Here is an 18,857-nt window from a genome sequence, read left to right as displayed (position 1 = left end):
ATTTTCAAAAGCTGGAATGCCTTTAGTGAGTGTGTTAAAAGCTAGTAAATGATGACCAACAGGAAATCTTTCAAGTATGCGTTTAGAGGTTCTTATGGACTTGCTTACAGAACTTAACGTTATCAGTTTGATGATCACAGAAACACTTGACATTTAAAAAAAATGTTTGAAGAAGAGGATTATTCATATATACATGTATACTCATATATAAATATATGTACACACACACACACATATATATATATATATATATAGTATTTTATTAAAATTCACCAGCTTATTAAAAAGGAGTTGTTGCTAATGCAACATTAGAGGCATTTACAGTGTGCCTTACATGGAGACGTTTATACAGTACTGAATATGTACTGGCTTCTCCTAAAAGCTGTCAATTTTGCTGGCTGTAATTTTGTTTTGGTCAAATTCATATATAACTATAGAATAAAAAGAAATTACTTAATTCCTTTAATCCCTTTAATATCTTTAATGGACACAACTAGACAGAATGTTAACTTACATCTGTGCCCATAAATTGAAGTGGCTATTTGGACTGTTCACAAATGTGAGGCCACTTTTTCAACTTAAAATCTACATCATTCGCAAAGCTAGTGCAAAGAACACTCTGCAGAGTGTAAGACGGCAGTGTTTGCCTTCAAAATATTTGAAGCCACTACAATTTTAATAATTTAAGTTTTGAGTGGTTGCCAGTTAAATTTCCAATGTGTGAAAATTGAAGGTAAATTATTTAGTGCTTCCAGCACTAATTACTTTTTAAAAAAATCCTTTTTAGTGGACCATAAAATGGAAATCTTTCCCAGAATCTATGTCTCTGTCTACCATCTATCTGTCTGTCTGTCTGTTGGGAACAAATTCACCTACTTCAGCTAGGTTACTCTAGGTTTATATATTAACCATATATCATGAAGTATGCCATTTCTTAGATCAGGATGGCTCTAACATAAGCCCTGAGGCCGCTGCTCCCTATTGTAGATTTACTCAGATACCTGGAGGTGCACTGAGGCACTGTGCCCATCAGTGCTAGTTGATTTTATTTAGTTAACAGTAAGTCAGAGCACTATTTACTAATTTCTCCTGTAGAAGAATTTAGTGTGTTTGAATTTAACTTTTGCAGCTATTAATTGAGTACGAGGGACCATGAAAATATAATTCAAAAACCTTTGTACTGACAACTTTGTAAAGATTTCTTTTGTCTTTCACTTTGGAGACCCATTTTAAGGGTGGTTGTGAACAGCCTACTGAGATGCCCAGGAAGAGTATAAAACCTTCTAGTTCTGCGTGTGGTGGCCAACAGAGTCCAGCACATGTTTGGTCCTTGTCTTTCTGAGTCGTCTGCACTAGGCCAGTCCTCCAATGTCTCTACCTTCTCAGGACACCATGCTTTTGTGTCTTGTCTTAGATGTTGCATCTGCACCCAGCACCGGTTTGCCTTTGAGTCTCTTAACTGTCAGTTTTCATCACGGTTGGATTGCTGACTCATACAATCATCTCTGAGGCTTCCTTTCTTGCTGTCCAGCTCCAACTCTCCAGGCAGGAGCCCACCTTCGCCTTTAAGCATCCCATGTATTTACTTCACAGATGTCCACCTGACTTTCCTGTAGGAACTTTCAACATGGAGGTTGCAAAGAACTCATGCTTGGCCTTTCTATGCTCCTTTTACAAGACCATGCACCTACTTGTAAGACAGAAATATTGAAGTCAGCCTTTTTCTTGCTTGCCTCCTACATACACTGAGTGTCTCTGGCTGTTTAATTCCAGCATAAGATCTCTCAGTTTCATTTGTATGCATCCTTGTGGCCTCTTTTTTAGTTCAGTGCCATGTTGGATTTTATCTGAAACAGACTCAGACCTTTGTAACTGGTCTAGAAACATATTCTTCAGATGTGTGCCCTACGCTTAGAAATATCAGCAAAAATGACATTTGCAAAACATAACTTTCACCATATTTTTTACCTTTTCAGACTATTTTTTAATTCCTGGAGAAAGAATTCCTCACAGCTGTCCTTGTTATTTTCCAGCCTAAAGCTTTCTCCCCACTCTCTCAGAATATCTTCCCTACTCCCTCACAGGTCTTCCCAACTCTCTCAGGGTATCCTTCCCACTCTCTCACGGGTCCTCCCCGCTCTCACTGGTCCTTCCCACTCTCTCACTAGTCCTCCCCACTCTCTCACTGGTTCTCCCCACTCTCTCACTGGTCTTCCCCACTCTCTCACTGGTCTTCCCCGCTCTCACTGGTCCTCCCCGCTCTCACTGGTCCTCCCCACTCTCTCACTGGTCCTCCCCACTCTCTCATGGTTCCTCCCCACTCTCTCATGGGTCCTCCCCACTCTCTCACTGGTCCTCCCCACTCTCTTACTGGTCCTCCCCACTCTCTCACTGGTCTTCCCCACTCTCTCACTGGTCCTCCCCACTCTCTCACTGGTCCTCCCCACTCTCACTGATCCTCCCCACTCTCTCACTGGTCCTCCCCACTCTCTCACGAGTCCTCCCCACTCTCTCACGGGTCCTCCCCACTCTCTCACGGGTCCTCCCCACTCTCTCACGGGTCCTCCCCACTCTCTCATGGGTCCTCCCCACTCTCACAGGTCCTCCCCAGTCTCTCACAGGTCCTCCCTACTCTTTCACAGATCTTCCCTACTCTCTTACAGGTCCTCCCTACTCTCATAGGGTCCTCCACACTCTCTCACAAAGTGTTGCTGGCATAGTCCAGCTTGTCTGTCCTCTGCCTCTCTTGTCTGTCAGTTAAACATCTGCAGCGATTCCTTTTTGGAACTCTTTATCATTCTTTAGGGTTTGTCTTATAGGTAACTGTCTTCAGGAGACTTTGATCTTTTGTTCACAAAACGTCTGAATTATCTGTGCCTTGGTTGTGTAGAAGACCCGTGTTCATGTCTGTTTCACCTAACATCAGTCACACTCTCTGAATTATCTGTGCCTTGGTTGTGTAGAAGACCCGTGTTCATGTCTGTTTCACCTAACATCAGTCACACTCCACTGTAAAGTTTCGTGTGTATTCTCTTCAGTTTGTTTTATTATTATGATCATATTAAGCAACTCCCAGTTTGGCTGTGCTCCTTTTGTAATGATTAAAAGATTATAAGACAGAGAGATTGATATTAGCAGACATTTATCAACCAATTTGGAGTATGATTTTAGTATATTTATGGATCTATGGATATATAAACACAAGTCATTAAAGAAAGAGGCAATATTGGGTTTAATAAGATGTTTAACAGGAAATAGAACTGCAAACTTTCTTTATATAGTCTCAATGAAATTAGATTGGAGTAATTTTTAACACTTTAGCTGACATATTTTTATGTCAGTAGACTGGCAATTCTTTAGGGAAAAATCTTGTATATATGTTTGCTTCTATATTCTTTTAACTTTTATGTTCTGTATTGTCTATGCTGTTTTTTCAAGTGGCTGTAATAAGATTATAAAAAACACATTAATGCTTTGAAAATCCTTCTAACATATTATTGGATATTACAAGACTACATAGAGCTCCTGAGTTATGCACACTACGAGGAACATCTCTGTATGTTGTTAACCTCTTCCATGGAGGAAGTCTGACATAGGTATAACTCCCTAATTTTAAAGGCTAGGGGTGGAACATTAAGCCTAGATTGACATAAGTTCAAGCTCGGAGCTTTAGATTCTCCAGCATATTTCATTAATGTGCCTGCTTTTCCAAATCATGTTCACATTTGGGAGAAATAAAGATGAATTGTCCCTTTGCAGCCCATATGTGTCCTGAACTAAGTAACCACAATATTTATTTAATATGTTATAGCCCATAATTAGATTTCATAACTGAGAATCTGGATTCCATTGTTAGATGCATATTAACCAGAAGTAGAAGTGATAGAGGGATAGGATTGAACAGTGTATTGGAGTTGAGAGAAAGGACATAACGTGACAAAACCCACCTACTATGTACATTGCAATCTTGGGGCAAACAAAGTTCCAAATATAGGCTTTAGGTTGGAAGGTGGCCTTTCACTACCTTTGTGCTGGGGTCATCCTTGGCTTCATGACAATGCCACACCATACCAGGAATTTACTGGTCCCCTCTAAAGGAACAACAGAATTCAAAAGCAGAAGCAACTGGGTTATGCATGTTTGTAACAATTATGAATTTTTTTTCTAAAAATTATAAATATTCATAAATACATATATTCAACAACAAGTATCCTGTTTATAGAAAAAATGGTACTGTAGTTAAGCATGAAAAACATGACTATAGAAAAAAATCTGGATAAGGACACCTAATGTTTATGTGATAAATTTAATGATAAGTCCCTAAAATCAGTGTGGAGGATTAAGATTAGGAGGTATGCTGGAGGAGAGAAGGTTCTTGGGTTGCAAAGTCAGAGTGGTCTGAGCTGGTCTGCTACCTTTTGACATGTCATTTTCTTGCCTGGCAAAATGGAAACAGTGCCAGTGGACTACATGAGAATGAACTAATGTTTCTGGATGATGGGGAAAAACTCAGTTCATGACTAAGGTTGTTGACTGTTTTGCTTGGATCCTGCTACGAATGTGTGTATTTTGTTATTTCAATGAGTACGGTTGGCATTTCATCTAGGCTCCACCCCACAGTTACCAACTAACAGTGTGCTTGACTCACTATAAAAGGGGCTGCTTGCCCCCTCCTCTCTCTAGCTCTCTTCTCTTCTCCTCTTGCTCCATTACCCTCTTCCTTTCTCTCCCCATTCCTCTTCCCTCTTTCCATGTGCTCATGGCTGGCCTCTACTCCTCTACTCACTCTCCGACTCTGTATCCGTCTCTCTCTCTCTCCCTCTCTCTCTCTCTCCTCTCTGCATTTCTCTGTCTCTACTACCCCCTCAACTCCCCTCCCCATACCCTAAATAAACTCTATTCTATACTATACCTTCCTGTGGCTGGTACCTGGGAGATGGGAGAAAGGTAAGAGATGCCTCAGCATAGGCCTACAGAGGTACCCCTTCCCCAACACCTTACCTCACCTCAACCAAACATATCCCAGGCTCCTCTCTATCTTTTTATAACACAATGAGGACCATATATATAAAAAGATATATATATATATATATAAAGCTTCTGGAGATTTTATCTGTATACCTTGTTTCCACATTACCAAGCCCTGGCCATACTATACTAGACTGTTGTTTGAAGATAAATAGTTATTTGGATAACTAAGGTCTCAATGTGTGTCTCTCCTATAGGAAGGCATGACTGTAATTTTCAGGCTTCATCTTGGGCTCTTACTTCACTCTACTAAGTGCTAAAATTGTGAATATTTTTGCTGGACTCTAAGTGGTACATTATAGGCAACTCCTGCCAGTTTCTCCTGCTCATCTCTTAAAGTAGAGTGAATGAGATTACCCTGACAAGAATATACTAGTGTGAATAAAAATAATCTTTTCTCCAAATAGAACTATGTCTGCCCTATCATCTGACTTCTCACATAAAAGCATGGGACTTGGAAGTCAGGAAAGTTTATTTTGGATTTAGTTATGCTTAGTCATGAAAACAGAACAAGACAAACACCAAGTTCTGCAGAATAAGCAAGTTGATTTAACAACAACAAAAGGCCATTTGGCATTCTGTTTTGAAATAGTGCAAAAATTCAGTTAAATTTAAATGTCGTCTTTTCTGGATTGCACTGTTTTCTTCGTAAGAAAGAGTTTTTGAAGTGTGTGTGTTAGAAGGAATATTTTTAACAGGTGTATTCATGAGTTCTGAGTAAGATCTCATTTTGAACTCAAGCAGTGTTACCTTTCTCTGTGCCTCTATTCCTGTGTGGATATGAGGAAAGTCATCACATGGAGGAAACACACACCTGAAGAGTGTTCAGTGGTGATGGAACAGGTTCGAAATCAGGTAGAATTCTAGATCCAAGACTCTAGCCAAAGCGATTTGCCTCGAGCCTGCTGTGAAACTATGAAAGTCCTGATTGCTTTCGAAAGCTGTGGTAAGGATGAGGACGTTTTCACCTTCAGCATCTCCTAGCTGACTTAATTATTGCTTCTTCACTCCTCTTGTAGAACTCTTGAAGTTTCAATCAGCTATAATGATGGGAAGTCTGCTGTCTCAAGATCCTTAACAATCACAGCCACAGAATGTGTGAGTAAAAAGCTAATTACCTTTAAAACGAGTTTTATCATGAGCTAAAACCTAGAGTTTTATTAAACATGGAAGCCACAAACCAAGAAAAACAACATGACAAGGAAACATTTGTAGAATTTATCTTCATTTTTTTCTGTTTTGATCTCTTTTAAAGGCTATCTAACATACATTATATTTTAATATTTATAAAATCCTCCAAAGTCATACTTTAGATTCAAAAAGTAAGAAAATAGAAATGAAGCATTCTTTTTAGGAGGTTAAATATTAAAGTATTTTAAATATTAAAGTATTTTTTTTTCTATTGTGAAGATTAGAATTTAGTAACTGGTAAATCTTAACAGGTGACATCATCATTTTGTCTATGTAGACTCAGTATGTGCTTTCTAATATAAGAAATGTCATTTTGAGAGCTTTTTAATAGCGAAATTTGAAACTATATTTCAGTTGAGCTATTTATTTGCATCACCCAAAATCCTGTGTTTTGAAACATAAACTCCATTGAGACAATTTCCTCCCCACCACACCCCCCAAGGTGGTTAATTTTGTATGTTGATAGAAAGTTTTGATATTGGTTTGTTGAACATAGAAATAGGACACTCTAAACTATATTAGATTGACTGCCTAGCTATTAATTCTATATGTATGTAAATAAAGGAACAACAACAAATTCTCTTTTCCTCCAAAAGTGCAAAGTAGGAAGCTTAAGATTTTCCCATATCATGTTCTTATGCATTGATTCAGGAGACACAATGTTGCCCCTTCAGGAATATCTGTTTGCTATAGTAAGATAATGCTGTAGGAAAAATGAAGTATCCACATGGGCTTTTGAGCCTTTTGAGCTCTCTGGATAATTTTATTAACATTTCTTTCTGTTTTGTAAATAGCAATTTTTTTTTTGCAACTTCTAGGTTTTGTGGATGTTGTAATTTTTGGTGTTCTCCTCTCAGGATGTGGTTGATTGAGGTTAACAAATATTTGTACTGTGAAGTTAGTTGCTCAGGGCTTAGCTCACTGAACTAACACTCTTCCTCCATCCTTCTCACCCTCCTTCACACCCTTCCTCCTTTTAAAAATCTTCCTTCCTTGAAGGCAGCCAAACAGATACTTGTTTCTGTCTTGAGGTCAAGAGCTAGCTCAGTTCGATGTGTAGGGACTCCGAGATAGAATGACTCACCTGGTATGGATGAACACGGCCATCTTATCTGAGCCTGGTGAGTTCTCAGGAGACCTGTTCCTAAAGGTTGTTGAAGAATACATTGTTTAGAAAGTGAATACTGGTATGTCACAAGAGGGGAAGAGCTGGAGTTGGGAATATTGAGTCAGGTGTCAAGGTGAGTCTCAATGAGATGATGACTTCTGAGTCAAGGCTGGAAAGGTGATGGAGTGAGTCCTGAAGACCATGAGTTACAGGAAGGTTCTGTGCAGATTGGCCTCTACCAGTGTCAATGCTTTCTTTCCAGCGTGATTCTGGAAGTCATCCACAACACAAATCCCATGTGACGTTTACCAGAGAACTGGACTCAGCCTTCCAGAGGTTTCTCTTTGCCTTCTTGGGTCCCTTCAGGTGGCATTCACTCTCTCAGACTCTATGCTCCCTCCACAGCCACTTCTCTTCTTTTGTGAAAGGCCTTTTGTTATGGCTACAAGGTTCCTTTACCCGCTCATCCTTCCTCAAGCATTGCCTGCCATGTTCCCCCATGCGTCTATTGGGTTTCCTTCCTCCGACTTCATAGTGTCATTACTTGTTCAAGTTCCGTCTCTATTACCCATGGGCTACAGGAGTGCACATCCAGTATGTGACCTTGGCACTCATTTAACAGTCCAGCCTGTAGTTCTGGCTCCTCAGGTATGGTTTAGATGAATGGAAAAGTATTTCTAGATGTCTCTCATGTATATTGAATTCATTTAATTCAAGGAAAATGACAATCATGGGTTGAATAATTTTGAGGATTTTTCAACTGGAGTTCTGTGTACAGACAGTATTTCTGAGTAAAAGTGAGAAACTCTCGGTTTGTGATTGTGACACAGATCTAGGAGTAACAAAGAAGACCTAGCTTCACACTCTTCCTCCTGTGGCTTCAAGTCTCCACCATGGCGTCAGCTTCTAGGACTCTCATTTCCATGCTTGGCCTTTTCTTAATTTGTTAACGAAGTTATATGAACAATGGAATGACTTCCTTTACCACACTGATCACTCTATGCTCTGATGTCAGCCCTAACAATGAAAACAAAGGAAACTGGGAAGCTGGGATTTGTACACAGTGAGCAGAGCTGGTGTTTGGGATAAGTACAAACAGACTTAGAGCAAGGTCGGGTAGCTTTAAATCATCACTTCCTCCTATCTGATATTCTGTCATGCTTGGCTGAGACGAAGGAAGGAGATCCATAGTTCTTTAGAACATACATATTCTAGTTTTCCATTTGCAGAAAGTCTTTGGAATCTACGGACAGCATCACCACACTGTCTATTTCCTTTGTGGAGACACTTTGCTTTTTGTCAGTCTTACTATCAGAAGCCCTTGATTTTGAGGGGAAAAAAATAAAAAATTTTATGTGCCCATCTACTTAATATTCCAAAAGTCAGCATAGGTTTGTGAGTCTCTTGTTCATTGAACATGCATAGGAAGAACAAACAGGCCACCGATTTCGCTGATTTCATGGCTTTCAGTTGAGTTTCCTCATCTGTGAAAAGTACGTAAATGTGAAAAAAAGGAGTAGGTTTGGATGTTCACAGAGTCCTCTATGAAGGTGTATAGCATGGCCACACTGAGAGTGTATTTGTGAGTTGCTAGGCCTAAGTAGGGGATGAAGATCTCCACAGGATCCTGCCGCTCAAAGTGCCCAAGAATGCACAGGGTTCTCCCAGAGTCCGCTGCAGTTTCTCATGTACTTCTAGGAAGTGGTTTTCCTGTATGTTCCTGTCTCCCTAGTTTGGTACTTACTGTAACTGCCTGTGGGGGTCGTGTGGTTTGTGTCTTGAGTGTTCAACTTGTGGACGAGCTTCCTGTTTTTTTCCCAATCTGTACTCATTTGTCTTCTGTTAGCTTTAAGAAGACAATATTTGGATGTTTGTCTAAAATTCTCGATAAAGTATTTCTTTCTCTTTGTTTTTCTTCCCTGTGTTATTTTTCTTTTAAAAACAAACAAATCCGACAAAAGACAATTAACTAAAATGGTTTTCCTGGGAATCCCAGAGATGTTGGGTTTGGAAGAGACACTATTTTCATGGAAAGTCAGTGCAAAGTTCTGTTTATAAAATGAAAGTGTGGTTGTCCATTTTGACATCTGTGTCATGTGGCGTCTTCTTGATTTGGAGTACACTTTCTTGGTACATAGCTTGTAAATGTCAAGCAAGGAGTATCAAGTGGTAAGCTGATTAAAAAAAATGGCTGTTGAATTCCTAGGTGATGCACAATCATGACAGAAAAATTGAATTAAATTATCCAAAACTCATAGTTAATTCCATTGTAAAAACACTGTCATTAAAATGTAGAGAAATCCTGTCTAAATTTGTGGCCTGATCCAGTGGGGTATTTGTAGTGGTGGATTCTTAGGAAGAGCTCCTACTAGAAACAGTTAGACTGAGGTCTGAGTGGGGCATTTGTAGCGGTGGACTCGTAGGAAGGGCTCCTACTTGAAACAGATAGACTGAGGTCTGAGGGATGACTCAATGGTTGCTACAGAACTGCTTACAGGCAGGACCAAGAGCAGTGCCCAAAGGGTAGAGGAACTTGACGGACAGACAATGGAGAAATGTAAGTACAGGTCTTGCTTGGGTCATATGTGAAGCATGACCCGAAGTCAGTGGAAGGAAGGACTTATTAGACTGAAGTTTCATTGAGACACACACAGCAACAGGCATTAGTTTTCTTATCAACCTGTGTTTTATAGCTACCTCATCCTCCAAGTATATAAAGTAATTGCTGCTGTATCATCATAAAACCTGGGGAAATTCTGCCTGGAAGAAATTGGACTTGAACCAACGTAATTGTTGCCTAAGCACAAAAGTCCCTAAGGGGCCATTTGTTTAATCCTCAAAATTTGTGGCTCTCACATTCTTTTCAGACATATTTAAATCACTCTGCAGCATGTTGGAAGATGCTGAATTTCTTGTTAACCGCCTTCGCATGACATAACATGCTATAAGTGAGATACAAAAAAATTAATAATTAAAAAAAATGCATTAATAACCTTTAAAAGAGTAGAACAGAATCTCAGCCTGATACTGTTAGGCCATTTTTTCCCAGTATGTGCTTCCTCCAAAGGATAAAGAACATGTCGGTTTTGACCTTAAAATTCACTTTTTATTTTTTTATTTTTTCTTCTACAGGCCAATGGGATTGCAGCCATCATAGCTATTTTGGTGTTGCTGCTGCTCTTGGGTGCTGCCTTGATGTGGTGGTTTTGGCCCCTTTGCTGCAAAGTGGTAAGAAGAATTTTCAACTCTTATATATATATTTTAAAGCACTATGATACAAAGTAAGGCCTGATGTATGAATGAATGTCACATGGACCAGCAAACTAATTAAGGGGTGAATTAACCCTGCAATTATAACAGCAAAGTTTAAATTGGCAACTTAAATCTTGGTTATTCTAAAACTATAGTCAATTCTAGAAAGCACTTATGACATTATCTAGTATAAAGTTCACCTCAAAGACACTTTGGAGCTCTGGTTGGTGGAGAGAAGTGTTGGAAAGTCAGAGGTAGTCAGGAAGTAATATAGTGGAAAGTCATTTCCACTCAAGCTCAAGAAGAGTGCTGACAAATGGATGCTGTTTTCCACGATCGTCCTGAGAGTTGTGGATCTGTGGCTGTTTTAAATGCATATCTTTGAAGATCCTTTACACAGGATGTTCTCTTATCTTACAACTGTTACATGTTTTAGCGGTAAGTCCAATGCAGAAGTTAGGGTATCAGTTAAACAAACAGGTCCTCTTAGAGACAGACAAACAGCTTACGCCGTTTTCACGTTTACAGAAAGTCCATGATAGAGTTTAGGACTGTGGAGCGCTCATCTGTTGTCCTAACAGGTCACCACCCATATCATGTATAAAAGCACCGCACATTTTTATGTAGTGATTATTTCACTACAGCGCTTTCATAGGTCTCACTGGGCTGGTGGGCTTCCCTGGGGACACATACCTCTCCGAAGCTCTGCGGCAGAGTCTGTTTCCTTATCACTTCCTGTTTAAAGAGGCAGCCTCATTCCTTGCCTTGTGACCTCTTTCATCATGCCAGGGCCAGGACATTTGCGGCATATCCCCCTGATGATTCCTTTCCACTTACATATCTCTCTAACTGAATCCAAGTGGGAAGGGTGCCTGATGTTAAAGACCTATAGATCCCAGTTGGGGCTGATATCTCAGGGTTGTTAATCATCACAACCCCTTAACCATGTAAGGTAGTTTAGTCACAGTACCAGGGATTAAGTTACAGGCATCCCTATAGAGGTGTTATTCAGCCTTCTTCATGATAGTGCATAACATATACATATATATTAGTATATTTTACTTAATCCCTTTTATCTAGAGTTTATTATAGAAAAGATTATCCCAGGAAAACCTGTCAGCATGCTCAGTGCACTGCTTGTTTTGAGAGTGTTACTTATGTAAGCATACTTTCCTTATCTTATGACACAATAGACTGCCTTTTCCCTGCACCTATGTTAAGCGATTTCAACTTCCCACAATATCAGGCCATGGTTTATATTCTGTCTGTGCTTCTTATCATCTGTACCAGAGTCTACTTTCCTGATGCAGCCTTAAGATCCCTTACCTCAGGGTAGCTGACCCACAAAGAAGGTATGGCATTAACTCAGACATCAGGAGGGATGAGACACTTCCTGTCTCTTTGCTGAACCCATCAAGTTTCCGCCACAGCAGTTTATGCTCAAAAAGTTTCCTGATATAATCTTGATTACCTTGGACACAGCTATTTTGGGGTGGATGGCATTCTTGAGTCTCAAATTAAAAAGCAAAAAGGTGCCCTAATGTGATTTGTGCTCCTTGCATTTTTAATTTAAATTTCACAGTGGCAGATTCCTCCCTTCATTAGTTAGTAATTTCATTTACTATTGGTCACAGGGTGCAAAGGTGTCCAAGTGTGTGACTGTTCCCTTAGAGATACATGAAAAAAACCTGGTGTGGGCCGTTTACAGGAAGTAGTTATTATTCTGAAATGTAGTTTTAGAACATAAATTTGGATATTATACAGGAGATCCTATCATCAGCTGGTGATACAAGTCCATTCTAATCTGAGGCTCTGCAGATAATCAACCATGAACCTGTGTTATGCAAGGCACAGAGAAGTCCCTTCAGTCCTGTTCTAGGATTTCAGGAAGAGTCCCTGGCTTCAGAAATAGTATGACTTCCCATTTGTAGCCATCAGCAGCTACGCAAACCAGGTTCCTGAAAGAGAGGCAGAGGCCTGCAGGAAAATAGGGGAATCAGACTGTGAGAGAAATAACTAGACCACGTCAAAGGTTCCCATCAAGGTCCGATGTGCATTTCAGAATCTGAGAATATATAGGCAGGGACACCCATCCCCCAGTAAGCCAGGATCTTGTGGCCTAATTAGCATCTTGTTGTTCTGCCCAGAAGGCAGGTGAAGTAGCTCAGGAGGGCATGGTGGCTCCTAGCAGGAACTTTGGAGGCAGAGAGGCAGCAGGGCAAAAGGGCTTTCTTTATCTCAGGAATTCCACCCAAGTGGGCTAGCTGCTTTGTGGGAAGGACAAGGTCTGGTTCAGCTCTCTTGAGGCTGGGGGAGGTCATACCCATTAGTACTGAAATGTGTTTGACAGAGCAGCCACTTTTGCTTTACACTTGGAAACAGAATGAAAAGCAGTAGGTCCTGAGTGGGAACTGTAGTGAATGTGCTCTAGTGATGTTGAAAAGCTGGAGTAAGGTGCAGGCAAAATTCTTCACTCAACCTTTGATGACCATTGGTTGACCATGTAGAAGGTGGCAACTACTGTACTAGGAACTGGAGAATCATACATGCCTTCAATATGATATGAAATTTCATATTTTAATATGGAAGCAAAGAGATGTGGGCTAGAAGTGTAAATGAAGGACCCTAAGTACCCAGTATCAACTTGTGAAGAAAAACAGCCTTAGAAGGACCTGACTGTGTCTATGATCTCAAATAGGTTTTGAATAAGAAAGAAAATGTGCCGTTAATGGAGGATATTTCAGCCGTGTGTGTGTGTGTGTGTGTGTGTGTGTGTGTGTGTGTCTTGTGTTGTGCTTTGAAAAGTGCTAAGCTGAGACCTACTGTAGAAGACAGTTTGGATTTTAATTACACCTTCATTCAAAAGGACATCCTATGTCTTTTAGAAAGTTTGCACTCACTGGAGAGACTCAAGGCGCTTTGAGGCCTCAATGATTTAGGCTCTTGCAATAGAGAGATTGTCATGAATGGTTTAGTTGGGCTCCATGCATAACCATAATCCTTATGAGGGAAAGTGGAAAGGAGGAAGGCAGTGCAATGGGGACAGATTGTAATGATACAGACATCTAGACAAGAAACACTGACGTGAGCAGAAGCTGGGAGAGGCAAGGGACAGTCTCCCCTAGAGCCCGCAGAAGGAAGCCACTAGCCAACAGCTGACTTTTAACTCCATTACACTCAATTCAAACTCCTGACTTCCAGGAGTAGACACAAATCATCAGTGTTTTAAACCACACGTTTTTGATGACTCTTGGTTGCAACAATAAGAAAAATTATATCTTTAGACTGATTCTGATATTCCCAAGTTGGAAATGACTGGTTAGGGCTATTGATTTTGGAAAGCAGGAGAATATGGCTCAGGGGAAAAAGCACTTGCCAACAAGCCTGGTGATCTGAGTTCAATAGTTGGAACCCAACATGTGGAAAGACATAACTGGCTCCCCAAAGTTGTTCTCCGACTTCTATATTTCCATTATGGTACTAAATAAATAAATGTAATGAAATAAAAAATAGAATAAACCCTTTTTGTTTTGTATCATGTATAATGCTTTATATACTGAATAGGACCGCCTTCCTGTCTCAGAGTGAGATGAAAACAGTATCAGATTATAATTCATAGAAATATCCTAGGCATATGTGTTGCTAGCATCACCAGAAAGCAGGAATCCATGGACAGGTTCTTCAGGATAATACTACTTACAAGAAGTGCCTAACATGGCTTCTTTCAAATTTACCTCTGGTGCTATGACTCTTCTGAAAGCTAGATTGGTGTTTTGCCCTGCAGAGAGTAGTGGACTTGGGACGGTATCTGTGAAATTAGCATGTGTCCGTTATCTGTACCAGCTTCAGTCCAGGGCACAAGGAACAAATGAAAATCAGAAGCTTTACTTCTAAACTATTTTACACTGATTCGAGTCAAAATGCATAGGGTGAAATAGTACATTTTATTGGTGATGTATAAGTAAATGTATAAATAAGCAAGCAGTTAGTATGATTATTTATTTAAAATGTATCTTCCAGAATAGCTCAGCAAGTTTATGAAAACAGACACTGTGATTGTTATTTATTGTAAATATGCCCAGTGGTATAAACATAACCAAATAACAAATAAATGTTCAGTAAATACTTCTTCTCGGACATCTTCTTGAACAGGATCATCACAGACACTGAGAGATGTAGTGTCTGTATCTACCCACATCAACTTTAAAATAGAGTGCTCTGTTGCTCGTTATAAAATAAGTCCTGTTGGCTGTGGAAACATATTGTGCTGGAAGGAATTGTAGTTGTTACCCAGCATGCCTGGTTCTTTCATTTTCACAGAAAACTTGTCTCTTATAAATGAACACACAATAGAAAACACACATTTAGTACTTCAGTCAAATCAGAATTCATCATTGTAATAAAATCTGAGATAGAATCAGTTTAGCTCTTATAGAGATGCCACTGCACGCAACCCACAGGGGATTTTCTAACAGAGGGATTGTGAATTTATGTGAAAAAAAGTCTTTGTATCTACTTGTAATGGAAATCTATCATTTGCCTTCATTATTTGCTTATGATCCCTGCAAGTCCTATGAGTTCTGAAGACTGTCAGCAGTGGAAAACACAGTTTCTATAACACATCTGTAGTTCAGATAATTTTAAATGTATTTTACATGCATCCTTATTGTACTGGCTGGTTTCATGTGTCAACTTGACACAAGCTCAAGTTATCATAAAAAGAGGAGCCTCCCTTGAGGAAATGCCTCCATAAGATTCAGCTGTAAGGCATTTTCTCAATTAGTGATCAAGGGTGGGAGGGCCCAGTGTGGGTGGTGCCATCCCTGGGCTGGTCCTGGGTTCTACAAGAAGGCAAGATAAGCAAGCCAGAGGAAGCAAGCCAGTAAGCAGCACCCTACCATGGCTTCTGCATCAGCTCCTGCCTCCAAGTTCCTGCCCTGTGTGAGTTCCTGTCCTGACTTCCTTTGGTGATGAACAGCAGTGTGGAAGTATAAGCTGAATAAACCCTTTCCTCCCCAACTAGCTTCTTAGTCGTGATGTTTTGTGCAGGAATAGAAATCCTGACTAAGACAAGTATGATAGGTACTATGTCTGTTACTTGGTCTCATTCTTTAGTAAGTTAATAAAGAAGTATGCCTGTTCCTGTAGCAGGCTTTTAATAGATTTGACAAATGAAATATATTTATAACTATAATATAATTTTAATATTATTTAAGTACTCCAAATCCCAGGCATTCAAGTTTTTCTTTGTTAGTATGAGAAAGTTTCTGTAGATTCACCAGGCTGTTAAAGTAGAGCATCAGAAACAAAAGAAAAGGCAGAGATGTCTGTTAAAGAGCAGTCCGAGGGTGGATGGGGGGTGGTAGTGGCGGGGAGAATGGAATATGGAGTGTAAAAAATTAATTAATTAAGAAAAAAGACAAATCCCCCCCCCCCCAAGAAAGACTGGCCATTCAAGATGTTTTTACTCTGACTGTTTATGCTTTTCTACCTTGCCATTCGTTTTAAGGAGTGCTTTTTAAGAATGAAAGGGAAGGGTGATTGTGATTGAAAATGCCACAGGTTGTGTCCTCTGCATACCTGGCTCTCATAGAGAATCAGAAACAAGGAGCAAATTTGGCCCAGGAGGCTTTAATCTATCGATATTTTAAAAAGAGAGCTCTTACAAGAAGCTGGGTGAACAGGACTACTATTAGTCATCTGTAGGTTGTATAGTGTGTGTGAACTGCTCTAACAGCAGAATAAACTATCAGAAAATGTAAATGTTTTCATTTCTGTTTAGCTTAGAGGACACGTTGTGTTTCTAGCAAATTTGTTTGACTAAACAGGACAGCAAAAACGACAGCCAGATAGTAGCATCATTTGGGATAGCCAAACACTCCACAGAATTACAGATGTAAGGCTAATGAGGTGGCAAACAGAGGCTTTCTGGATTATTGTCAATGAGCATGGTACACAGCTGCAAATACGGTTGATTATGCCGGAAACAATGCAATCTATGTTAGTCTAGTGGCCTTAGCCAAAGTTTGCTATCCTCAAAGAAACACTGCTACATTCATTCATTGTGTCTTTAGGGCATTTAGGATGTTACAAAAAAGGTTTGTGACTCTTAAATTAGAAAACAACTTAAAAGTTACCTTTTTAAAGAACAATTTATTTACAAGTTAAACTTCATGGTGATTTTTCTGACCAGAGCTCTATAGAATAATTTTCTTAGCCAGCAACAGCTGTGCTGTTCCCTTTACAAGTAATAACGCATCTATATTACACTTGCTTTTTATTGTTGAGGAGGGCTCCTGGTACCTTTATTGAGTTACTTTCAGAGAGGCCCGATTTTGGGAGGAATGTGCAATAAAACAGAAGTAATTTAAATTTTAATATGCCTTCCTTGCACCATTAATTAAAATGATTTATGTTCGGTTGCCTCATTGAGATACAGTGTGATAGATGCTAGAATGTATTGCTGCCATAGTGATATTTTCCAACAGCATCATTTTGGAAACAGTATCAAATCCTTCTATGACGACAGCACCTTTTGTAACTCCTGGCAGGATATACTGTTCTTCCCATGTCCCATGTGACATTTACTGTGTAGATTTCTGATTTCTGTTTTTTTGGTTAAAGGTAAGACTCTCTGAAGACTAGTCAATTTGCTAAGAGAGAAAAGCAGGATGAGATAACTGGACTGTTTTTAGTGTTCAACCGAGGGATTCAGAAAAGGACTTTCCAAGTACAGATCTAAGGAAACCTAGGGTTTAAGTACTCTAGAAAAAAAAAAGGAAACCTAGGGTTTAAGTACTCTAGAAAAAAAAAAAAGCACTGGCCTTGAACCGCAGTTTTGTCACAGAGAAAAGAGAAAATGATTTATATATTTTATTATATATTATATATATTTAAAATCCTGTAAATACTCAGAGTGTTTTCCACATTGTCTGCAGGCTTGTAGCACTTAGATGATTTTCTTGTAGTTACTGGCAAAAATTACTTCTGAAACACTACTTATCTACAGTCATTATACTGTATCTTTTTTTAAAACTCCAAAGCAGTTCAATGTTGACAGTTCTTTCACTATTTTTTTTTTCTGAGTATCAGAACATATGATTGCATCAAGCTGGCTGCAGGCTCCCGTGCTGACATTTCCTCACGCAAAGAATGCCCACATCACTCGAACATTTGAAAAGTGTTAATGAGCCGATCAAAAGGACTGTTGCCTGAAGCAGCTAACTTTTTTTTTTTTTCAATTTTTAAGAAATCGGCTCTCCTCCAAACTGAAATCTTCATTCTAGCAGCTAAGGAGATGAAATGTAATTCCCCCCCCCCCAACCCTGGTGATGATAATAACAAACGGAAAAAAATTGGAGGAGACTCAAACTCTCCATATGGTTCATAAAGTGGTGGAAGTGTTTTCCAGAATTTTCAATACAGAGCTGAAGGATGCTAAGTGGAAAAAATCCTGGCAACTAGGCAATATTATGCCTTTTAAAACCTGCACATTCTCATGAAATATGGTGCACATGAATACATTCTTCTCTGGAGTGAATGTGCTCTTGCACTATTTAATGTAAGAACGAGTTTCTCACGACTGTTATTTTTAATGTTTTTGGACCACACTAAGTTTTTCTTTCTCTCCCACAAACTAATTTTACTGGCATGCAGGGTTACTGCTTCCATGTAGACTCCTGTCAATTTTTGGCTTTAGGGACAATTGGCGACACATTATTTTCTTTTTCTTTCCCTTTTGTTGCTTAGGAGGCCATGTGGTAGTGTGGAGAGGAAAATTCTCAAATGTAATAAGAGAATTAGTTTATTTCCTTTCCTGAAATTTCTAAGTGGTACTGGGTCTAATGGCAGACATGCAGTGCCTCTCTGAAATGGTATAAACCTCATCTCTAGCACATACTTCATGTAACTAATTCTGGCATGTATGATTTCCCAGTGACACTGCTTGGAAAACAACTGGTCTACCACAGACATTTCCTTGGTCTTCCCACCTTTATTTTGAATGTATCTCATGTAGTGGAACTAAACTCAGTGTTTGGAGGTAGATTGTTTTAAGCAATGGGCTTAAATTTTAAATTTGTCTTTTTTTCTTTGTATATACTTGTGGGGGGGTTGTAATTAGATTTTTCTATTTTGCTATGCTTAAAATGGGCATCAGTAGAGTAATCTTACAGGCTCATGACCATGAAAGAGGACAGAATGGCTACCACATGACAACACAAGAAAAGGGTAGACACTGCCGGGCGGTGGTGGCGCACGCCTTTAATCCCAGCACTCG

The 18,857-nt window shown here is 39.5% G+C and overlaps 1 protein-coding gene across 1 annotated transcript in view; it reads left to right on the top strand.

The window, feature by feature from the left end:
* The window catches only part of Antxr2 (ANTXR cell adhesion molecule 2), a 125,986-nt gene that overhangs the window by 46,075 nt on the left and 61,054 nt on the right, over nt 1–18,857 (top strand). The window contains exons 11-12 of the mRNA XM_031336899.1: nt 6,048–6,126; nt 10,460–10,555. Coding sequence (XP_031192759.1) covers nt 6,048–6,126; nt 10,460–10,555 — 175 coding nt within the window. The remainder of the gene's footprint in view (nt 1–6,047; nt 6,127–10,459; nt 10,556–18,857) is intronic.

This window comes from Mastomys coucha, unplaced genomic scaffold, assembly GCF_008632895.1.
Source record: "Mastomys coucha isolate ucsf_1 unplaced genomic scaffold, UCSF_Mcou_1 pScaffold22, whole genome shotgun sequence".
Lineage (NCBI taxonomy): Eukaryota > Metazoa > Chordata > Mammalia > Rodentia > Muridae > Mastomys > Mastomys coucha.
This window is presented reverse-complemented; position numbering and strand designations above follow the sequence as displayed.